This window comes from Squalius cephalus (genome assembly GCF_949319135.1).
Source record: "Squalius cephalus genome assembly, chromosome: 13".
Lineage (NCBI taxonomy): Eukaryota > Metazoa > Chordata > Actinopteri > Cypriniformes > Leuciscidae > Squalius > Squalius cephalus.
The window spans coordinates 17,062,669-17,087,821 of NC_137134.1; the positions used below are offsets into that span (position 1 = coordinate 17,062,669).

Below are 25,153 nucleotides of genomic sequence, written 5' to 3' on the forward strand. Positions count from 1 at the left end.
CGTGAGAAACACGTAATTCTGAGAGCGAGAAAAACAAACACGGATGATCGTTCTGCCAGTAGCAGGTGCGGTTCGATTCAAATGCCTGTCAATGCTAATGTACGCTAATCAGCTGTTGGATTTGCCTTTTTTGGCTGTCACACGTAATGAAAGACAAAAATATGTCATCAGACACTTTTTTTCTCCTCTTGCAGAACTATCAAAGCATGAAGGAGGTGGGCCATTCAGATGAGAGAGAGAGAGAGAGAGAGAGAGAGAGAGAGAGAGAGAGAGAGAGAGAGAGAGAGTCACAAAAATCAGAAAACAACTGCACAACCCACGTGGTGGATCATGACAGCAGTCAAGTGAATAACTCAAGATGGGGAAGCTTTGCAGAATATTGATTTAATGCTGCATCCGTGCAGGGAGGGTGTTCACCCACATTACGCACGCTCTAATATTCCCAACATACCTTGGGCCTTTGGTTTTCCAAGCCACTCAGAGAGAAAGACAGAGGCTGAAATATTCCTTTCGCATGAGCATTTCAGAGCCGAATCGAGCCGCCTGTGCTGGAGTGCCAGTTACCACTCGTTTTGTGGAGAATGGGGGTGATATGAAGCATCCCAAAGAATTCTTGGTCAAAACTGGGTGTATTTGGTACGTTCACCCAGTTAAAAACTCGGTGAGTAAAGGTTAAATGTTAATAGAAGGGCTAGATACACAAATAAAGGGATCTTATAAAGAATATGTCAGTGTTAAGAAATGGATATGAATTAAAGTCCCCTTTACTGCAGGATATTATATCCTTCTGATGCATGGTGACCCCTTTGTTTGACAAAAGTCATTTTTTACCATTCAGGAAGTGATGTTACAACCAAACCACCATGAGGAGATTTACTTTTGAGCCTTTCTGATCAAAAGTAAGCATTTTCTGAACCTCTTGATAGTTGGCTATAAATTCAACATTTCTGATGAAAGTTGAATGTGGTGTCCCAAATAATATACATATTATTTGTGTATATATATATATATATATATATATATATATATATATATATATATATATATATATATATATATATATATGATATTCTATTGCAAATACATAAAAATGTGATTGTTAGTGATTATATTCTTAGAAAGGTTATATTCTGTAAAAGGTCATTTTAACAGGGAATAATAATAATAAAATGCTAAAGTTAAAACCTGTTTTGGTTAACCTTATTTAATTAATTTCCCTTAACATATAATATAAATTATATTTGGATAAACAATAGATATGTAATGGTTTTAGAGTTGTTGTCTTTAATTTTACATTTTATATTAAACAAAGAAATGTACACAGTGTTGTTTTGAAGTAAAAAGAAACGTTTTTTCTTTCCTCAGAGAGTTAAAAGTGTTTACTGAAATTGTGTCCATGCAAACATCATTGACAGTATTGAATATTTAGCTTATTCCGTTTAAAGCGTATTGTAAATGCATGTTATAATTGAATTGCTTAATATATTTGAATACTATAAAGACTTTATACGTGTCGCTATATAATGCACGAAATCAGCATTTTTATCAGTAATGCAGACGATTACCAATAAGCAATCAATAAATCAAACTACCAATAGCTGTTTCTTACTGATGCAATTTTTTTGTTCCAGGAGCTTTGAAGCAGCATTGACCTCGGACATCAGAAGACATTCCCCGTTTTTCTTCTCACGCATTCTTGCGCACAGAACTCAGCGAGGAGGAGCGTCTGTCCCTCCGCGTGCGCCCAATGGAACAAAGAGCAGCGTTCTCAATGTGCACGCGTTCAGCCAATAGGAGCGGCTCCCTGCTGATGACGCGACGCAGCGGCTCTGGTCTCTTCCCACTGCGCAGGAAGCGAGACGCGCAAAAGAATCAGAAGTTAAGCGCAAAGGTAACGCGGCGCTCTCTCAACAGAAGCAGCAAGCAGTTTTTACTGTAACCGCTCGGAGTTTCCCCACGAATGCAAGAGGAACCCGGCGTCTAGAGCAGAATGAATGGTTAGTATCGATATTACTTTTTTTTTTTAATTCTACGAAAAACACTTTGCAAGATGCGTTAGATGTTTATCGTAGTCGCTCTGAGTTTAAATTCGATTTTGCTTTGATGTGTAAAGACGGATTCTGGAATAACAAACCTTTGAGAAAGCGAATTATAATAGAAATTCAAAATGATTATTTTAGAGCAGTGTTTTATAGTAGCCTACTATCGATTTTGTGTATTCACGCGTGCTTGAACTTTTTTAAATATGATTCTGTTGCTTTCTCTTAATTCTGATTCTTCTTGTGAAACACACCTTTATTATATTATAAAACATATTTTCAACCTAATCTAGATCATCTTAAAACCACAGACCCGGTTAGTTAGTAATCAAAACAAGATGATATTTTGTTGAAAATATTGAAATATTTAATATATAATATTATATAGTTTTTAAATATAATTATACAAAGATTTATTATCATCTCATGTAAAAATCTTCTGCATTTTGTCTGTTTTGTTCAATTTTTGTTCGATTTGACGCGTGTTGTAAAGTTGTGACAGCCGGTGACCTGTGTCAAGCAGTTGTGTGTTTGTTTTTTCTTCATTAATCATTTGCAGACTTCCATATGCATGTTTAAATGTAGCTCATAATTATAAATAATGCTTGTATTAATATTAAATTTACATCTTGAGAGCTGGGCTATCAAGAAACCTGAGTTCAGAAAAAAAAGACTCATTTAGATTGCAATGCAAGACTTTGATGTCTGAGGGTCTTCAGATGTTTTTAATTAGGACCTGTAAAAAAAAAAAAAAAAAATTCAGTCTGTCCTGTTCTCTAGGGCGATGCTTTGAAAAAAAAAAAAAAGGCAGGAGAACACAGAAAGTCACTTCAGTGGAGGATCGTCTAATCAAATTTTTATAGCGTTTTCTCATTTTTTTCCCTCTCTCTGTACCCTCCCTCCCTTCTTCGCTTTCTTGATCCCGGTGAACGAGTTTCTCTTTGTCTGCCTCTTTGGTAACCACACCTCCCCCCAAAACACAGCCGGCTCAGACACCTGAAGGCTAGACATAATGATCAACGCAGTCCCCATGAGTCTGGATGCCTGCCAGTTGTTTTCGCTCTTTTTTCACTACTTTGTCTCTTCTTCTGTTTTTTCCTCTTGCATCTTTTGCCCTGCTTAATCAAGGGGCCGGCATGCAATGTTGGGGGCCAGTATGCAGTATGTGAGGGGCCAACTCTTCTGCAATGTATGGACCAGGGAGAAAGAAGTCTGGCACACATGCGAGGAGAAGCATGAACAACAATGTCTCCTTGTGTGTGTGTGTGTGTGTGTGTGTGTGTGTGTGTGTAAGCGGGAGTCTTTATTCAACCGTGCTGTTCAAAATTGCATATCAGGCTTTTCTTTACCATACAAGACCTGTCAATTTACAGTATTCGTGTGCTTAAAAAAAAGCAAAGATTTATTTTTAGGCATGTTTTGTGACTCTTTTTCAGTGGATAAGAGTGAGCGTTGGATTCTCAGCTTGTTTAAGTGCTTTGTCTGTGTAAGATTAGGTTTACCTCATCTGAAATTACATAAACAGAGGCGTAATAATGCAAGAATGAATGTTGCGATGTGGAAAGCTGTAAGATTTTTGCACAGTATCCTAATCCTAAGAATTATATTTTGAGGGCTGTTTAAAATCGACAGACTTAACATAAATAGCTTTTAAACTAACAAAATTAATAAATAAATAAAAAAAAGGGGGGGGGGGGGGGGGGGCAAATTAATGTTAATGTTTGTTTGATTTCAGTGCAGGATTCATATGATTTAATGAGAAGTTGGATACTGATGTGTTAAAAAATATTATTCATGTAAAAATTAAATTTTTATATGTTTTGCTGCTTTCCATACGCAGAACTCTAAATATAACTCGCACATATGAATATCAGTACATTTGGCTTACATTAGCGTCTGTTTCCTTGTATTTTCATAGAAACGTGCTTCCTGAAATCAGTGTACCATTTTGTCTCTAGCTAGTGCACTTTGATTTGCTCGACGTGCGATATTTTGGATGAAGTCTGCTTGTGTTTTCTCACAGAGCTCAGAGCCGACATGTTGGGAGTACAATGGCACTAAGTAGACGGCAGATCCTTTCTTTCTCGCTCTCCTCCTCTGCCATAAGCCTTTTAAGGGGCGTAATAAAAGGTTCAATAGAAGCAACAAGCTGTTTTTTTTCTCTCCTCTCACGCGTTCTTTAGGCATTCTACCTGCGCATGAATAGGAGGCCACTGAGACCCTCTGACAGAGGAAGAGTGTTTATTGAAGGCTAAAGGGCTCAATACAATCAGACAGCCTCACGTAGAGAACTGCACGGCTTGGGCGAGAGGCCATGGGCGCGAGTTCTCCCTAGTGTCACACCCATTGACTCCGTTTGAACCAACGTTTTTGAGCTGCTGAGGGGAAAATCGTATAGCAATGCACATTGTGGATATAGATATCAAGTATGTTTTTAATAGATGTATTATCACAAAGACTTAAAATTAAGGTTCTTTATTGGCATGGATGGTTCCATGAAGAACCTTTAATGGAACCTTTGCATTACACAAAAGGTTCTTTGTAGTGGAAAACGTTTTTTTAGATTATTAAAATAATGGTTAATATATGAAATCACTGAGAAACCTCACTTTGGGAATTTTTAAGAGACTATTTTGAAGGGCCAAAATAGAAGTTAAAGGAAAAAAATAAACTCATATCTGAATATTGGCGTGAATATGTCTTTTTAAATGTCTAAGATGGTTAAAGGCAAGGCAAGGCAAGGCAAGGCAAGTTTATTTATATAGCACATTTCATACACAATGGCAATTCAAAGTGCTTTACATAGAAGAAATTAAAATAATAAAAGAAATAAGAATAATTAAAACAGTTAAGAAAAATAAAATAAAATACAGTACAAACAGTCGGACGAATATTGGCACAGTACTCATTCAGTAAATGCACAGCTAAACAGAAGTGTTTTGAGTCTGGATTTGAATGTGACTACTGTAGGAGCAAAGGAATAATTCAGCTAAAAATTCAAATTGTCATCAAACAATTTCAAAATATATTGCTTTTTTTTCCCAGAAGGAGGAAATTCATTCAGAATTTGACAGAATTCAAATTTTTGGGTGAACTGTCCCCCTTAAACCTTGACAAGTCAAACAGTATCAGTACCATTAGAAGTTAAAGTAATCCATTAAAGTAATCCATTAAAGTAATCCATAAAAGTAATCCATACGTACATCAATCCCTCTAAGGAATATCATCTTTTGTATAGCACACATACACAATTTCAATTTGGTATGTATAGAAATACCATCCATTATGTCAGCTAAGCTTAAACCTTGCAGCCCAGCATTAAAAGAAAATATGTAATAATATTTATGCTCGCTGAATTATGGGGTGGAATTTGAATGGAGGGTTCTTGACTTATTCCTCTTGCGCTCAGTGTGAAAGCGCGTTGCCGGCTAGAGGTTAATTGTTTTTAGATCTTTATGTGTCAAGAGAAAATGGAGAAACTGGTGCATAATTGAGCTCCTGGTCGTTTGAGTGATTATGGATTAACGCGCCTCTCCAAAGGAGAAAGACAGCGAGGGAAGGAGAAAAAAGAGAGGACGAAAAGACCCATGTTGTGAGCTGCAACCACAGGGGTTGTCTGGCCTTTTCAGAGCAAGAAGGAGTGGAGGCTTGTTTAGTCAGAGTCCCTTGGAGGCTTGACCTTTGACCTGTGCCGTGCTCCAGGTGCAGGTCAGTTCTCCACAGTGTTCGTTGCACACACACACACACACATTCGGAAGGGCTGAGGGTAATGATGCATGATCTTTTATTTTTTGTTTGTAAGAGGTGTGGCTGAGCCCAAAAGGGTTGCAAGGGTGGGCGGAAGAACGTACTTATCCTGTAGTATTTGTTAAAACACCCTTGAAGTTCATGGTTTAAGAACGGAGGGCGCAGCTAAAGATAATGCAGCGTTGTAATATTCATGAATGCATTAATCAGGAGGTTGTCATGTATAATTATTACAGTGTTTGATAATGCCAGAGCAAATCACCTCAGGCAGTGGTGATTGCTGCCTGATGCTATTAATGTTCTTTAATAAAATGCCCGTGTGGGCCGAACCATCAACGCAGCCCGGTAGTTAAGTGCTGTAAGGTTAATGAGGCAATTTACATACGTTCTGCCGCCATCTGGACGCAGTAAGAGACAGCTGCTTGCTCTTATTTCATACTGTGTTTTGGGAGCTAACCCGCAGAAATGTCATTCCAGTACATGCAGAGAGCTTGTTGAACACTTTTGACTTTTGTCCCGTCAACACGGATGAATTCTGGTAGAGATCCGCTATGCTAATGAGCAGTTTTGCTTCTCAGTTGCAGTTTTCGTTTGTAATCCTCCACACAGTAGCTGACTTTCAAAAAGGAAAAAAAGAGGAACTGATTGGTTTTTAATTTGTTTTTAGTAGTGTATGCTCTTTTATTTTTTGCTTTAGCATGTAGTATCTGTTATACATACAGTTACTTGCTATAATTAGGTATGCGAGAAATATGCAAGCATAAAATACAAGAGCTTTATATTCACTGAGCTCACTCTACACGCCATGTACGTGCTTAGATAAGTCTTTAATGGTTTTATAATTCATCAATCACTGATTAAATGAAAGTGAAGGAAACTGAAGTTGCGTAATTAAAACTGGAGGAACTCTTAAAGATATGACTCACCATAAACTTAAATTTCACCAGTATCCCATGTTTTTTCTTCTGAAGCTCTTTCCCTTAGTGGTTTTCAAAAAACAGGAAACCACTTAAAACAGGAAAAGAGGAATTGCAGACCTACTAGCACGCTTATTACCCCAAAACAATTACATACGGTTTTAAGTAGTGTACAAATTATCCTTCATTTATACCTTTAATCTTGAAATTCTCTTTTTCTGATCAATAATGTTGCCAGATGGCTATTTTGTTCTTATTTAATTGACATTAACTGGACTGCTACTTTTAGCTAAGGAGCCAAAATGCTAAGCTAAAAAGTTCGCTAGCTTAAGCTAAGAACTTGCGCATGTACAATTGTTAGAAGTGAGACAAACATTTTTATCAGAAATTGTTGTTAGCACAATCACTTCATGCTATCAGTTGATTAATTAAATGTTGGTACTTTTCCACAGTTATAACTATTTAAGTCTTGAGAAGCCAATTGACTGGCGGACCATTTGTAGTCTTTCACGTACTTCCATCGAAAACAGTTTGAGAAGCGCTACTCCAACTAGATGTTCCTAAAGCCTTTGAAACGATGCTGCATCTTTATTTTCTTGGTCAGCCAGCATTTTCACCAAACAGCATTATACCAATTGCAGTCGCTATCTTTTCTTAACAGCAGCAAGAAAAAAAGGATACATGGATCATTTCACAACACTTCCTCCAAGGACTGGACAAAGAACAGCCACTCTGCAATCGATAACCAACGACCGCGGGCTGTTAAAGATTTGCAGTTTGGATTCGAAATAGGTAGACACAACCAGGATCCCCTCTGACAGCTGAAAGCAAATAACTGTTACTGGGCTATCCGTAAAATTGCTGAGATGGACCGTGAAAGAGAAAGGCAGAACTGTGGAGTTGGTGGATTCCTGCTGGCTCTGTTTCAGCCATGGTAGACTGACGGGTTTAAGCAACGAGCATTGAGGGCTTGCCGGTGAAACCTGACTGCGTTTTCCGGCAGGCCGAGAAGGTGGTGGAATTAATTTGCTGTCTCCTCTGTGTGCCTATTGAGAGCTTGATTCTCCGAGCTTCGCTCAATCTCGCCGATTAAAAAGTGATCCTGCTCAACAACGACTGTGTTAGAGTCAGCGGACGTATTTGTTCCAGTTAGAAAATCGTGGAAAAAGGAACATGGGAATTAACTCTTATTGTCAGAAGCTCAATCCGAGATGAAAGCCGTCGAATGCACAGTTTTTACAAATTCAGCATTCGTCCGGTTGTGTGGCTCTATCAAAGCAGAGCTGCACCAGGGAGCCTTTATTTGCCGTCAATTGTGCTGCAATCCCTAAAAGATATAGTATCATTTTATTGTTCGGCTGCTCCTCATTTCAACTCGAGACTCTGTTGTGCGATCCATTCAGTCAAATTCTAGGGACTGTTCCAACTTTCAAGTTGCGGTTCATTCATTTAATGTCTTTGAACCCTATTCATGTGTTTGCAAAGTGAGCTAAAGACCTGCGAGCTGTAAACTTCAAAGCACTTCCATATTGTACTTATTACAAGAAGTGCATCCAAGCATTAGTGGCTCTCGTATCCAAAGCATTTATCCACTGCTAGCAGAAAGGAAGCTTAAGTTGGCAAGCCATTGGCATCAACAATTTGTGCTACATTTTGCAACCCTTCCACCATGAATATACCACCAGAAGGTTACTTTGTGTTATCAATATGGTGGCCTAGTTTAATTTAGCCAAGTTTAGCCTTCACCTTCAGTTTTAGGGCTCTCACAGTTGTCCTAATGACATCTAATGGTGGATAAATGGGGAAGAGTGATGGCAATCACTTTCTGACCTGACTGAGATGGTTTGCAAGATGTGCCAGTATACCTTGTTCATACATAAGAACATTGATGGCGTTGTTTGGTTTTCCTTTGGTACTAGATGCCAGTTTGATGGATGTTTAATTGAGACATGGTGGACAATGAACTTGAAGCCCCCAAGGGACCACTCAATTAGTTTAGCACCATTGCCGAAGCCTCCCTGTTTTGTCAGTGCGAGTACTGGGACTAGTAATCTCAAGAGGTTTTCATGATCTGTTTACGAATACATCCAAACTCCCTGTGGTCCTGCCCTGGTCACCTCCTAATTTGAGTTAAACAGTCCTTTTAAAAAACATTAGTGCTGGAGTAAATTTGGCGTGTGACCATTGTCAAGCTCCCCCATTGACTTGTGGCATTGCTTTTGTTACCATTTGCATTAGCATAGCTTTAGCTTGCACCTGAAATCAGACCCCCTTAGGGTTCCAGTTATTAAAGTTGACTTGTCAGTGAAACATTTCACCATTTCAACATTTCAGTAAAGGAAAATGGACTTAAACTCAAATCTCAAGCAGCGATTATGTATTATATTTAACTGTATTGAACTTCCTTAGGCCTAAATCTTTATTTTGTTAAAAATTGTTAAATATTTATATTGTTTTTTTTTTTTTTTAGGTAATAATGCATGTATTGATGTAATAAAATATGATTGATTTGGAAACCACCTACAATTTTGCAAAGAAGTCACAGTTTAAATTTTGGATGGGGAAAAAGTATGTGCTAAAGATCAGAAAAGTCAAACCTGTAAAATCGTTATTAGATGTCTGTGTTTTTCAAATCCTTCTTATGTTAAATACTAAGAATGTTAAGTACTATCTTGAATGAATTATTCCACTCAAGGTTTATCTAGGGATTGCCTGAGGATTATTATGGAGTTAGCACAACCACTTCAGGAGTGCTCATCTTCACTCCAAATATTTCTCTTCCTACTCGTGTGTACAAGTAGATCTGAACAATATGTCTTGAGTTATGAAAAATGCTTGTGATTTAAATATCTGCAAGTACAGCCCCTACATGCTCAAAATGTACAAACTAACATACTCTGCACAAGTAGATGAGCGCAAACGCTTCTAGCTATGCAATCTCAGCATTGCCACAAGGGGAGCTATAGCGAGCATTGGCATAAACTGTCTTCTTCTACTGTAATATTGGACACATCTCATGTTTATAGTTAGCTACCCGAGACATTTGTAAGTAACTACGTAACGCACATGCCTTGTGTATTTTTTGGGCCTACTCATGCTGTTAGGATTTTGCTAATTTATATTATTTATACCTCAGCGTGTTGTTGAAAGGTCTGCCTGGACTAATATACAGGACTACTATAAACATGGCCATAAAAATAAAACAAACCATAAAATGTATACTCATCATTGCCACAAAACGGCATTACAATGTGCATAATCTTAATTTCATCTATACTTATTATTATCTAGTTATTTTTAAATTCATGTGTCCTTGTAATATTTAATCAAAAACAATAACTTTCCCTCCCTTCTCTTATTTATGACTTACGATATCTCAACGATTAGCAAACAATGATCCAATCAAATCCCGACAGACAAAATCAAGTCCAGCCCTACATTTATGCTTGTTTGCGAAGTCATTTCACTAGTATATACGTCACAATCGGAATTTACTTTAATGCCAGCTTTAATGGCAATAACATTCAAAGGTAACTCTGTCGCCCCCTAGAATACTGAGGTGTGTTACCACTAAAAGTTACCCAAGAACGCACATTATGTATGTACAATGCATCTGCATACTAAGTTTCTGGCCTGCCCTTGCCTTTTGTACAGACCAAATTGATGTTCCAAAAATATAGGCTACATAATGTGAATGTTAATGCGAATGTTTTAATGCGAATGTTCATTTATGTAACGTATAAGTATAAGATGCTCTACATGTTTGTTTTTGAATGTTTTTTTAATTCATTTAAATATGTTCAGAATCTGTCTGCATCTTTCCCAAGACAAATGGCTACCATAAACATTAAAATAAAACAGGCCATAAAATGACTATTTAAATTAAAACCAGGGAAATGGTTGTTATGATCTAACGACGAAGGGAACAACTGTGCCACAGGCTAAGAGAGACACATCTATACAGACTAACCATCTTACTTGAATGTCTACCTTGTAAATGGCATGTTATGTATGTATGGTGAGGAAAAATAAAGATCCACATTAGGGTTATAGTTGTCGGCGAAGCATGTTTTAGCCTTGAATGTTTGTTCAAGGCGGATGCTAGTTGAGTTAAGCGGTGCATAGCCGAATCCCTGACTCTCTACGGATCTTTCTCTCGTTTTTGGAGGGCTTGTAAACTGGCGGTCGCCTCATCTCCTAACCCCTTTTTGAAGCCCCCTCTGGTATTGCTGAGTTGACAGAAATGCAGGAATGGTAGGAGCTTGAAAACGAGAGACCCTCCCCGTCGCTCACTATCTCACTTTTCACACTGTCTTTCCCTCTCTCGTTTTTTTGCCGAGCCTGTACAGGCATGCCTGTCAACTGAACGGAGGGTGGATGGGGGCGCTGAGGGAGAGGAGTGGTCTGGGGTGAACAAAGGAGCACTGTCACCGCTTTTCAGGGGTTCTGGGCTGTGCAGGGTGAACGGAGAGCTGGGTGGGGGGTGGCGAGAATGGCAATTAAATATGGACGGGCGAGCATTGAAACCGAACATAGAGAAGGACAAGCATTGAGTGTTCACACATATAGTCAAGCGCGAAACGGAGACTGTGGAAGCTCTATGTTTGTCGCTCATTGTGCAATATTTGCCCAACCCTTTATCTGTGCAGCTGTGGCCTAAAAAAAGAGAAAGAGCGCGTTGAATAGCCGCACAGCTGCTGGCGATTTTGATGAGCGTCTATTACCACTACAGAGTCATCCTCTTGCGCTGAAGTCACCTCTCCACACAGTGTAATATAGAGCAGGGCAGGGCTAGATCAGGGCAAATGTTTGATTTGTCAAGCCTTGCTCATCCTTTCAGAGCAAAAACACAGCTGGTAGCCACACAGTCACGACCCCGATGACTGGGAGGTGTTGTACTGTCGTGACTTTTCTCTGTAATACTCTTTGTACGTCTTGCGGGTGCTGCGGGAAAGATAACGAAAAGTATTTTAATGTAATGATTGGAATCCGCGACCTCGTCTCATCTTGTCAAATTGAGTTTTTTAAATGAAATGCGCTGCCTTCTGCTTTCGCTTGACTTTAGACAGTTCCATCTGGTGAAACGATTTCCTTATCATTCTTCCTTCCCCCTCCCTCTGCATTTCATAGGTTATCAAGGCGCCAGAAACAGAGCGAGGGAAGCTGTGAGAAGATGCAATGCTAGGAAGTCTTTTAAAACCTGGTTCTTCTGGTGACTTGGCAGAGCTCAACCATGGAAAGTCAGACTGTTGAAGGCCGAAGACGACCGATAAAGGTAACGAATTTACCTCTGAGGGTTTGTGGTGAAGTTAAAATGTACGTTCTGTGTCCTCGAATGGCTCCTCGTTACCATCTGCAAACGTGTGTATGTATGCGTGTTGGGCATTTTGCCATGTGATCCAGGTGCAGAAACATGTCGTTTCATCTCCGGCTCATCCTGCACACTCAGGCGTCAGTTCCTTGACTCATTATCTGTGCCTTCATCTAACCTCGTCATGTTAAACCGACATCTGAGACTCCCTGTATTTTACTCACTGCAATTACCTCACCGCAAGACACTATCACTGCTATTATGAGCGAGTCTGGAACAATATGTCATCTTTAGGGTTGAGATGCAGTGCAAGAATTAAATTTTCAAATATAGGTATTCCACAACCTTTGCTGACTATGAAGATGTCCGGCATGATGTAAAAGTTGATTTTCAGGTAGTCTGAAAGAGCAACAATTAAACATAAGCATGCAATGATTTGTAATTATCAACAGTTCAGCCAAAAATGAAATTGATTTATATCCTTTATGTCAAACCTGCATGCTTTTTTTCTGCCGAACACAAAATCATAATTTATGAAGAACCTTCATAGTGAACGTGTCTTTTGAACACCATAAAAGTCATCCATACGAATCGTGTGCTATAAAGCCTTCTGAAGCCTTATGATTCAGAAATTTAAGCTGTAATTCACTGAAAGTTTTGTCGCTGGTCTGAGGTATTGACAACAAACAGGACTAGATTGCTTTTGTGGTGTTTTTGTCCTTTTTTGAGCTTGACTGGCAGTCGTTGTTAAAAACGTGGTGTTCCACAAACAAAATAACAGCGTGACGGATCTGGAAAGACATGAAGGTGAGTAAATGACAGAATTTTTGTTTTTCCGGTGGACTACTCATTCAAGTTTAAATGTTGCTTGTGTACATGGTTTTTACAGCCCTTACCCTTAAATCCACAAAGATCAGAGTTACCGATCAGCCGTTTCATTCAAAGTGTTTGCTTTTCTCCAGGGCCAAAAATGTTGCATTGTGCTGCCAGTTAGTATTCCCAAGACGAACTCTCAGCCACTTAAACTAAGAGCATTCTTTATCCATACTAAAAGCTTGAGTAAATGATCTCTAGTCTGTCAAGTGGTTAGACAGACTGGCCCTGTAGGATTATAGGTAACACAGTTGTAAATGCTGAATGGCCGGAAGGCTATAATTTCTCCTTCCTTTTCTATCCCCCATCAGACCCCACCCTCCCTCGCTCTGGTCTGTTTTAAAAGTCCTAGCAGACTTTGTCGAGAGACTAGTTAAAGACACTGGCTGTCTCTTTTCCAGTGGACACTTGCTACATTATCCTCGCTCCGCCCTTTTGTAGACCCCCACATGCCTCAACAAGTGTTTAAAAGCTACTTTTATTCCCTCCGGCGACTACCTCTCCAGCTGTTGTCTTCCTGGAGTTGATTCACTCGGCCGTTTGATTCCTTTTCTCTCGCACCTCTGCCTCATCCTCTCCTGCTGGGTTAACAACGCACCTCCGGCCTTTGACTACTGTCGCATGGCAGGTGAATCCAGCAATTTCAAGTGGACTTGAAAGCAGGGGGTGGGGTCTGTCATTGAAAGCACTAATTGAGAATGCAATTTTAGATCTTTCTCAGTTAGCATAATCTACCCCTTTTTTGTAAAAGTTTTCCCTCATGTCTCCACTCCCATGCTGGGAAGTCCCAAGGTCCACTCACCCTATTCTGCGTACGCAGCAGGTGGCTAGTGGCTAGCAAGCTAGCTGGTTTTTGCGAACCTAACAGTGCATTACATGCCGAATTAGCAGACATGGCCCTCAGAGCATTTATAAAGTCACACTGTGGAGAGATGGCTAACGTTGTCCTTTGGTAATTGGCACAAGCTTGGTGGGATTTAGAACAGTCAAGGAGGATTTTAAGGAGAGTTGTACTATATGGCAGAGTGCTGATAGATGAAAATTGTGTGATTTATACTTGCCTGATTACATACAGTCACTGGTTCTTCGCATTTGCCTATAAAGTATAGTAGTATGCTCTACATAGTATTCGTCTCTCTGTCCAAATTTATGTGATACAATGCATAATTGAATATTTGAAGTATAAAATACACATTGCATGTCACCTCTGAATCTTGGAGAAAATGCACAATGTCTATGCCAATTGTAGTCTGATTAACATTTACACACACTGGGTGAGGTAAAATCACATTATCAGATCTGTTAGTCTGACTTTGTGCAGTCTGACTGGTATGATTTCAGTCTGACGTAACATTTGCTTTAGTCTGACTAAAATCGTGCATGTAAATTTACTGATTTCAACTTGAGAACAGTATAGAAAAGAAAGGATAGGCTGAGGAGAAAAGGAAGGAACAGCATTGGAAAATAACGCAAACCAGACTCTTACAGGTTTGAAACATGCAACCGTTGCTGTAGCTCAACTGGCTAGCATTGCGCTAGCAATGACAAGGTCATTTTGTCAAATGTTTATCTTAAACAATGCATGCAAATGTCATAACACCGATAGGCTACGAAGCATATTCATGATTCAACATCCTCTCCTCGCATTCTGTAACAAATCCTTCCCTCGCGGGTCACAATGACCCGAAGCCCTAAAATTATACTTTTTTTTTTTTTTTTTTGTCCAGAAAGCTTATATCATTTAATTTTTATTATTATTTTTTTCAAATTAATGTGATTTCTTTAGAGATTTTTTTATTATTTTTTTATTTTATGTACCTTTTAAATGACTAATTTAAAAAAAAAATATATATATATATATAATTTAAGCTCAACTTAAATTCAGAATAACTCCACTACATGCAAAACCAGCCGAAATCAGCTCAAAATATATCACATTGGGTCAATTTGAAAAAAATTAAATTATATATATATATATATATATATATATATATATATATATATATATATATATATATATATATAACATGATATTTTATGACTTTTGCCACTAAATGGCCTTATAGCTCTATATGGAGCAAATGAGCTGTTCCGCTGGGTCCTAAAGTCAGTTCTTGAGGTTCTCTTCAGAATGCATTCTGATACACATGTAGACATTATAAAATTGGTTTTGGTTTAGTTTTAGCATATTTAGCTTTCATTTCGAGCATTTTTCTATGTATACTGAAGCATTCCTCGCATTCCATTCATTCCTAAGGGGTCGAATTGACCCGCGAGGGAAGGATTTGTTACTCTTTTTTTTTTAACAACCACATAAACTCCTTGAATCCAAATTTTTTTTTTTTTTTTTTTTGGGCGAATTCGTGGTTCAAGTGCGACAGAAGTCCTAAGGTCTTAGACTCCTCCGATGAACACTCAATTTTTAAAAAATTTTAACAAAAATTAATTTCTGGTTAAAATGACCCGAGGGAAGGATGAGGGTTTATCGAGAAATGTAATTGAATATCGTCCGGAAATTGTGTGCATTTACGTAAATATTGTCCGGAAATTGTGTGCATTTACGTAAATGAGGGGATAGTTTACCTGCTACTTCACAGAATGCTAAATGAGCGTGTTTCTATGGCCCATGCTAATTATGTAGCTCTGCTTCAGGACCTGAGTGATAGTTACCGGTATGAAATCTGGACAGCTTTACTACCTCCGAGAACAGTGCCAGGGCCACGGGCACTTGACCAGAGAGAGATTATCTGGGCTTTCTTTCCTCCCTGCCTGCCAATATAAGCACAGCCAGCCATTTCACTTATCACCGGAGGTTAAAAACTACTGGCTAACCACATTGTGTCTCAATCTTCATGGTTCGTACTGTAGAGCTTGAAATGATCGTAGCATTTCAGGGAAACCTGGATGGAATTTGAGAGCGTTATTCCTACTGGGTTCATGAACCGCTTGAAATCCTTGGCTCTGTGGAGGCTTGTTTTGGACACAATGGCGTTCAGTACATTCCCCACTTGTTTCTTTCATAAGGTGCTGAACCTTCAGGTGGACTGAAAGCTCTTTAGAGCCCAGGGTTTGCGAGGGGACAAAAGACTCTTCACATGACTGTATTGATAGAAAAGACCTGGGAAATCTCCTGCAACGGCGTCCTTTCTTTAGGCAACATGCACATTGCCCTGTATTTTTTGAACTGAATATTAATAATCGCCACATAAATGAAGTGATAAGTCAAGGTGTCTGGCCCAAACAAGCAACATTGTAATCCAAGATTGATATGACAAGCAATGTTACAACAGGCCCTCCTTGCCTGTAATGTATTTTGAGAGATAAATGGTCTCAAAGAGATTAAGTCGGTACAACCACGAGCCAAAGCGGTATAAAATGTGTTCATCACACTCAATTTGCCTAGCAAATTTGTAGCCGTTAATGCTGCTGTGGGAAAATATATTGAGTTACTTACCACCTTGTGTCTTTGCTGCCCAGGAGCTGCTCACGCGAGTTCAGGGTCATTACCCTCGCTGTCAATGACAAATGGAGCTTGATAGCATCTGCGCTTAGCTACAATGGAAACAGATTAATACCTCGGGGTGAAACTTTGCATATTACGAGGAGGAAGGAGGGGGGCGTTTGTACCCTCTCCTGTTTTCTTTCGGCGTCCCGTGTTTTGCAGCCCGAATAGTTGTTGCTCTCAAATGAGATCGTTTTAATGGATCATTTGGAGATTTCGAGGGGAAACGGTTTGTTTGGATATGCTAAGAAGATGAACGCTTCTGAGACAAAGGATGAATCATTAAAGCAGGAAAAAACATGGCTATGTTCTTCTCCCGCTACCCTGCACTTTGCCTCCCGCTTCGTGACTGTCCCTGATATTGTCATTGTAAATTACAGACTATCAGGGGCCACGAAGCGTCTTGTTTTAGGAGACAGTCTTTTATTACAGCGTCTCAGAATTTATGACATCCTTTCATCTTAAAAACTTAACTCTGGATGCTCCCGCTTACAACCTATAACATTTTCTACCTCAAAGGTGTTTACATTTGCATGTAGGCCTGTGCATTTCATAGATGATTTTATCCAAAGCGACTTGCGTTCAGTGCATACTTTTTTTTTTTCAGTGTTGCCTTCAATCATAACCTTATTTTTAGTTTTGAGTCTCTCAGATTTGTGCACTTTTGTCTTGGTTAATGTAGTTATAAATGTTGGAATTGTCCATTGTCGATATAAGGTTTGAGTGTGTAATGGCTGGTTTTCAGTGTGGCGAATTTGTACTCTGTATAAATCTCAAATGAGGGAGGTTACTGCTGTTATGACGACGTACTTTCAAGTCGATGGCACACCCTGAGGATGGAGACAATTAAAACATCTAAAGCCTTGTTTAGACGGCTAATCTGGGTGGTCCAGAGCTTGGGCGACAAGTTACAACTGGTTAGCGCCACAATAAAGTCTAGAAAAATGAAGGCTGGTCTGGAGAACTCATGCCACTGTGGAGATATTTGAGGTTTTGATGTTGAGTGAAAAGTTAGAAATTGGCTCCGTTTCATGCAGACATTGATATTATTAAATTAAATGTATTTCTAGTCCGTGGTGCACTGTAAGACTTCAGATGAGTTTGTGGGTGGTCCTCATTTAGGTCTCTGACTTGTGTATACATTAACTTGTTGAGGACAAAAATTGTGAGCCACATGGAAGTTTCTAAAATAAAAATGTTGATCAAGTTGTCAAGTTGGAGCAAGACTTGGAAAATGAAACTGGATGACTTAACATCGTGCAATTCAGTGCATTACATCGGTGTTAGGGTTGAAGGAATCTATACAAATTGTGTAAATCTTTATTAAAACTGAAGGTTTTATATTCTAAAATCTGTATGTCAGTGTGCCTGGAGAACTAACATTCCATATAGAATTAGATTCTCAAATGTTTCTCCCAAACAGCAATGCTGTTAAAGGAACAGCAGTCTTTTATTTTTATCCTTTTTTTCCCCAAATATCTCCTATAGAGTTTCAAAAGAGATCTCAGTAATGTCACAAACTGTGCTCAAATTTGTCAAGATCCCAAAGTCTGCTGTCAAACGTCAGAACATTTCTTAATTTAAAATGATCCAATTATAGATCTGATCTCTCTTACAATATGTCAACAATTGTCTCATTTGTCTCTATTTCTTCTTCAAACTATTTCTAGAAGAAACATTTGTGACGTAATTTGTGGGAGTTCCATTTTATCTCCCGAGCTCTGATCTGAGCAATGCAATTTTCCTCTTATTTTTTATTAAATTTATTGGTCAAGGTCAATTGATTAAAAAAAATTCAGATATATTTTTGCTAAAATGCAGAATAGGCTGACTGGATGTGCAACATTACCCGCTAGCAACAATAATAGTCATTATTATTATTATTACTGCTGTCCTAACTATGCTTAAATTTGTACATGTTTAACATTTAGATTTTTATTTTAAATTAGAAAACATATGCAATGTATTGGCAACCTTAAATTGTCTTCACAGAATTGCCATTTTTGTCCTCAGTCTTTCAAAATGAATTGATTTAGTTTCGGCTCTTTAATCCAACAGCACCGTAGAGACGTCTGCGTTTCGCGTGTTGTCAGTTTCCTCGGTTCCTCTCTTTTCATCTTCTGTCACTGCTCCATGTGAGATTGGGCGTCACAGTGTTCTCACATGTACCTGGCCTTTGAGATATCAAAGGTTGACTGCCATCTGTCCTAGCAGGCTAACACAGACGCGTGAGACAGAGTTTCTCACTCAGGTGAAGCCGTCTGGCTACAACCAGCTTTATCTGTTACACACAGAGAATGTGTTACAGGAACACACTAGAAAACAGTTCAGCACAATGAATTGCCTTTATCTTACAGATAAATAGACATATATGACCAACAGAGACACTGATAGCGGCACGTCACCCACAATATTCAGATTATCATAGGTTTTCGGTGACTTTTTTTTTAAACATACACGCTTCAACATGCGGTTGCAATTTCTTCAAAAACTGTGTAATTTTGAATAAGGAAATCCATGCATTTGAATTGCAATTGTGTATGCAAATTTTGGTTGAATCGGTTGAACTTGCAAAGGATACCGTAACCACATTGATAAGAACAGATATAATTTACCACTGCTACCTAGAAGCATTCAAATCAGTCATGAGATTAAATTTTCAAGCTGCCTTTTATATTGTTCTGTGATGTATTAAATAAATTTGTTAGACAACTAGTCTAACAATTTATGGTCTCAAATTATGCTTCAAAAATGTTTAATCAGTATTTGTTTTTTATTTATTTGTTTAATTATTAATTCATTTATTTGTATCTTTTATCTTTTTTGTTTTATTCGCTTATTTTCTATGGAAGCTTGTTTCCGCCATGGAAAAAAATGTAAAAGATAATTGCGACTTTTTATCTCGCAAATTCTCACTTTTTCCGCTATTCTCACTCTTTTCTTGTTTATAGTGTTTATATCCCACAATATTTACTTTTTTCTTGCAATTGCGAGTTTATATACCACAATTCTGACTTTTTTCTTGCAATTGCAAGCTTAAATCCCACAATTCTAACTTTTTTCTCACAATTGCTGACTTCTTTTCTCTGAATTGTGAGATATAATCTGCTAAAATCCAATTATGAGGGAAAAAAGTTTATATCTCGCAATTGCGAGAGAAAAAAAGTCAGAATTGTGAGATTAAAAAGTCGCAATTACCTTTTTTATTTTTATTCAGTGGTGGAAACCAGCTTGCATATTTTATTTCATTGTATCTTTTATATTATGTTATATTATATTATATTTGTTTTAAACTTTATTTTTTAACAAATATTATCTGAAAAATGCATTTGCATGAGAACCAAAATTAGGTGAGATATTATGACTTGTTTTCAGAGAATATATCCTTTTGAATGAAGTTTACTTTTCTTGCCCCATTGGCAAATTGTTTAAGCATAACTCTTACAAAACGTAACGATTAAGTAAAGCAGATCTCCTGCCAAGAGACGGGAATCACGGGCTACCCTCACACTGACCCCTCCAAGTGTAGAATTTGTACACACTGTGAGTGTTTGCTAAAGGAAGTCCAGAAATCTTTCAACTTCCTTCCAAAGTGCTTGGAGAAATCCTTCATGTCCTACACACCCTTAAATAATTTGTTAGAAAAGGAGAGATGACCCAGAATGCTCCAGCTCTGCAAACTCCACATGCACTTTTCCCTTTAAACTCCAGATATGGGGCTTAAATCTACCCAGTCTATATTCAACTACCAAACATTTTGAAAGAGATTGGATAAAAAGAGCACAAGTTAGGCATTTTATTGATTTTTTTGGTTCTCTCTCCCTGTCTCTCTCAGGTCCAGACATGAAGGAGACCGCGTCTTGTCTGTGGCATCTCACAATGAGAAGAGCTTTCAGCGTGTCGCGAGGTAATTACTCTCCTTGAGGGAGGAGGGCGAAAGCTGTTTATTGTAATTATGTCAGAGAAATGAAGAAGCATGCTTGTGAGATGCTCAAACATTGTCTCAGCATATTTGGGGGGGAATTTACCTGAGTTATGTGTCAGCATAATATCCCAACATCACATTCCCAGCCAGCTATAACATTCATTTGTGTTTAGAGTGTCAGGATAATGATGTGCTAACGCTTGTGAAACCGTATCGTAATGCGCGTGTGCGCGTGTGTGTGTGTGTGTTGTCTACCCTGAAGCCCTTGGCCCCATACACTCGACAGTGACCATTCCATCCACACAATAGAAAAATATCCTGCTTCTGTACATAACAACAGCTCTGCTGAAGTGGCGGGATTAGAACATGCCGGCCCCGGCCAGGGGTTGCCATGGGAAAGAACCTCCCTTCTTCTGGATCTGTTTTTCATTTACCCCGCCGGTCTGGGATTGAGGTTTTATGTGCTTACACTATCAATGTTTGGCCCATTAATTCACATCTGCAATTATAATGTCCAATTAGAGGCCAGGTTGGCTCGCCTTTTTTGTTATGAAGTCAGAGGGGGTTGGAAAATAGTGCAATTTTACACTGAAAGGGGTATTTGCTGGTATTGCGTTCCTGGTTATTTTATGTCCGGAGGCTAACAGTTAATTGTGAGTAGGTGATAGTAGGGTAGTAGAGATTGCAGAAAGAAATGAAGGAGGAAGTCACAACAGGAACCGATGTATTGAGGCACTTGAATGTAATGGCTTGCTAGATCGACCAGTGCAGCATGCAGAGAAATGACAGTCAAAAACAAGGTTTTGCTACAGTAACCGTAGTTCAACTGTTTTTTGTTGAAAAAATATGTATGTATTGCATTAAAACCATGATAGCTTACTAAATTAACCATGGTTTTACTACAGCATTTGCAGTAAAGCCACAATAACTACAACACTATGGTTTTGCTACAGTACCATTTTGTTTTGGGTTTTTTTTGTAGAAAAACCATAGTAACTACAAAAATAACCTTGGTTTTACTACAGCACCAGAATCTTAACAATAGCGTTTGTAGTAAACCATAGTAAAAAATACAAACTTGACTATGGTTTTACTAGTTCTGACTCATTTATACATTGAGGGAGAACATTTTGTTTCCAAAATTAAATCATTGGATTTTTATTGTCACTGTTGATGTCACAGCAAATTATTATCAGCACCACTATTAGACTTTGTGAAACCTAATAAAAACACAATAAAATATGATGTAGTCCGTCTTAGGATATGTCCAAATGTATGAGATCACACTGAAAACCTAGGTTTTATTTAAGCCTAGTGGGTTGCACACATGCGCTCTCTCTCTCTCTCTCTCTCCACAGTACCTACTGTATGAATAAAAATAGCCAAAAAAGCACTAGTGTGTATAATATCTCTCATCTGAGATGTTAGGATCGCAGCGGTAGGGGCTGTCGAGCCATGCGGTGCAGGCCTCTGAGGAAACCCTCGGCAAATGGATGTTCTCTTTCAGTGCACCGCAATAAATAATCCAGAAAAATGATCGTGTCTACGGCAGAAGAGGTGGGAGACTAACGAGCCCGCTGTTACTCATACTGTCATTAGCTTCCTGCTCTCTAAGCCCCACCCACACCTCACTTGAGGGAAATTTAAATGCTAGTAACACAGAACACATAGTGCGCCTGCTGCTCTGCTAGCTTAGCCGCTAATGTTGTGTTGTAATCTTAGCTCAATAGCCAAGGATAATGGGTGATGCAAGCACAAGTAGTAGACTCATTAAAGGTAGTGGTGGGCTTAGTGGTTAAAACAAATAGCCTGTATCTTATAATTGGTCTGTTAGCATAGAAATAGCATGGCTGCTAATCTTCAAGAGAACATTTGATCCATTGTGATTCTTTTTATTTTTTCACATGCTCTGTATGACTACTTCATTTTGAGATTTATAGATTTAAGTTCATTAGCGACAATCAATATGTCCGTTCCAATTAACATTTTGAAGATGGCTTTTATCACTTTTTTGCTTTATCACATCATGGCTAAAGTAACCAATGATCAAAAAGACGGTTTTCAAAGGGGCTCTTTTAATTTAACGTTAAAAGTTCTATTCGTACAGTAAAGCTGCCATATTATCAGTTCACGTTCTCTCGCCGTTGTTTTTTTGTTGTTGTGCACAAGACATTTCACGATGGTTTTTTATGCTAGCAACCGCATTGCCTCGTAATATTTCGCAATTCCAAAAACGTCATGGTCTGTAATGACATTTATGACTTCAGATGTCCATTATAGACTTATTTTCATGGTTATTGAGAGACTAACGTCGCATGCTTTGTTTGAAAACTCTTCATGCTTTTGACAGGCCTGCGGTCTTCCTGCCGGTCAGTAAGCTTTAGTTGGACCACTCATCCAAACACACGCGCGCACACACACCATTTGTTTGGTCCTCAGGGGTTTTAAAAGACTGCATGGTTGGTGCACATCAGCACAGATACTTTTGTTTGCCTGATATGTGAGGAAGCTATGTTTTTCGGTATCACCAAAGCATGCAATTAGAAGCGGTGGCATATGTGTGTGTGCAATGTCCTCCTCCTTCGTCCTGATAGAGGCCCCTTGTGTGAAGATCTTACAGACCCAATTACTGTAATCACGATGATCAAAGGGAGGGTGTTGAAGAGAAGAGAGCAGCAGTCAAGTCAAAGTCTGGCTAAGTGTGTGTGTGTGTATCATTTGCGTGGGGGTAGGGGTGTGGTTTGCTGTTCGATTCACATCCATCATCTGTTTAATGTACGGATTCGTTTATACAACTCTCAATCTCTTTCTTTTTGTGTGCATGTGTGTGTCTTTGCAGTTTCCAAGGTTGGTACAAGGGATACACTGGATGAGGTCGGAAGCCAAATCCCTCCTGGGCGGCTGACCCTCTCCTGCACCACGAGAAAGGGTGAGCGTCGATGTTCGGGTGCACTCAGAAATGTTTCCGTGTTAAAAGTTTTACAGAAACAGAAATAGCACTAAACAAAAGTAAATGTCGGTCATATCAGTAGCCTAATAAAACCGGTTTTATTTTACATGGAATATGTCGCCTCATGGAGGCCACCATTTTGAAAGATTTCCCTGCTGAAAACTACTCGCTTAACCGTCCTATTATTAAAAACTTTTGCTTGCTAAATATATTATTCAATAGGACAGCAAAAAAATTTGCCTTTCAATCATGTTTTTGCTAACTAAATGCTTTTGGTTTTGCATCATTCTACATCCACACCACTAGGTGTCAGTATGTCATGTTAGGCATTGCAAACCAGCACAATATAAACCAAAAAAAATTACTAAATGTGTTCCTTTTAAAGTGTATCTTTTAAATAAGATTTCCAAGATAATAAATCGTATAATGCCCTATAATGAATCCTGTTCAGTATTTATTTAATTATAAATGACACATTTCATGGATCTTCCATATAACATCTGTTCTCTTTTCTTGTTTCCTTTTATTTATTTCTCTGTTTCTGTTTGTGTTATGCTTGCTTACACTTGGATTAAAGCCAGGTTGCTGTCAAAGACTTGTGGATACTGAATCTAATCACCTTTTGTTAGCAAGACTTTGTTTGATTTATTGAGAATGCTTTTTATTTGGCCATCAAAAGAAATGAACACTTTTACATTTTGTATGTTAATTGTATTTTTAATTATTTGTATAGTAATTTAAAAACTTGTGTATCGTATTTTCAAGTGAAAAAGAACATTCATCTAGAATAATGGAGGGCAGAACGTGTGATTATTATTGGTTAATATTTTTGCCCCGCCCACATGGCCTTGGTTACATCAGCAAGAAATTGATGCACAATAAGACAAGGGGCAATCATGGGAAAAAAAATACAGTCAATTTTGTTTTTATGTTGTGTAAATATGTCCAAACCATCAAAAGGTCATAAAGTTTGAGAGCAGAATTCAATAAGTTGTATTTTTGGAGTAGGTGACCTGTGATATGTCCTTTCAGCATTGAGAGGTGGGATGCACCCGCCCGCTGCTTGCCTTGTCTCCACAGCGACCTCTGCGCAGACTGTCAAGTCGACTCACCATCAGGCCATGTTTGCCTCAGTGAACATTCAACGCTGTCGGTGAGTTTGAGCTAAATAGAAAAAAACCATCGACCGTTGATTGTACCCTGCGGCCGAGCCCTACCGAGCCTTGCCTCTCCCTACCACCGGCAAAAGAGGAATTTGAGCCTGGACTCCTGGAGACACGACGGCGCGGTCTTCCGATGCTAGCCTCGAACGACGCCTGAAAAGTTTGACTTTGAAAACTGCAACAAAGGTCACAATCAACATTCATTGCTGTCGGTGGGTTGGACTGTAAAAGAAAGCTCACTGAACAATGAATGCAACTGTGTCCCAGATTTCCTTCTCGCAAAGTGGCACCGGAGATAAATATTAACTGACAGAGCTGGATATACTCATTTGCTCGCCTCTCTGAGTTTGTTTGTGGCTCTTCGTGGCAAAGACGCAAGTGGACTGAGAACACCATGTCAAAGGCCCCTTTAAGGCTGATGAATGTTTCCTTTGTATAATAAATAAAGACAAGACCTATCCAAACCCAGTCTAATCCTGTGAGTCTAAAATGTATTAACCGGAGCTGTGGTACAGTTGTTAAATTATTTTCATGATTTGTAATCACAAATTTTTATCTTTTGGTCAAATCAACTTAGATAATTAATGTGATTCAGATAACATTATATTTTGAGTTTCTATTTATTAAATCAGTCTCCTTAGTTGTAATAACTCAATTTTTTATTTCAATGAACTCAAACATTTTAAGGCAACCAGGTAACTTAAATTTTTAAGTTAAACCAACAAT

General features: G+C 38.6%; 1 protein-coding gene across 1 annotated transcript; it reads left to right on the plus strand.

The window, feature by feature from the left end:
• Positions 1–592: 592 nt before the first annotated feature.
• LOC307170422 (uncharacterized protein) lies at positions 593–24,891 on the plus strand. Its single transcript, XM_079891514.1, has 6 exons — positions 593–661; positions 1,632–1,997; positions 11,834–11,978; positions 20,225–20,296; positions 23,154–23,243; positions 24,297–24,891. The coding sequence occupies exons 4-6, from the start codon at positions 20,233–20,235 to the stop codon at positions 24,419–24,421; spliced, it is 279 nt and encodes a 92-aa protein (XP_079747640.1). The 5' UTR covers positions 593–661; positions 1,632–1,997; positions 11,834–11,978; positions 20,225–20,232; the 3' UTR covers positions 24,422–24,891.
• The last annotated feature ends 262 nt before the right edge of the window (positions 24,892–25,153 follow it).

Bases quoted from the DNA above. Each gene is read 5' to 3' on its own strand.
- LOC307170422 (XM_079891514.1), top strand. From the start codon at position 20,233: ATGAAGGAGACCGCGTCTTGTCTGTGGCATCTCACAATGAGAAGAGCT. The intron at 20,297-23,153 runs GTAATTACTCTC...GTGTCTTTGCAG, and splicing joins AGCTTTCAGCGTGTCGCGAG to TTTCCAAGGTTGGTACAAGG. The intron at 23,244-24,296 runs GTGAGCGTCGAT...ATGTCCTTTCAG, and splicing joins CTCCTGCACCACGAGAAAGG to CATTGAGAGGTGGGATGCAC.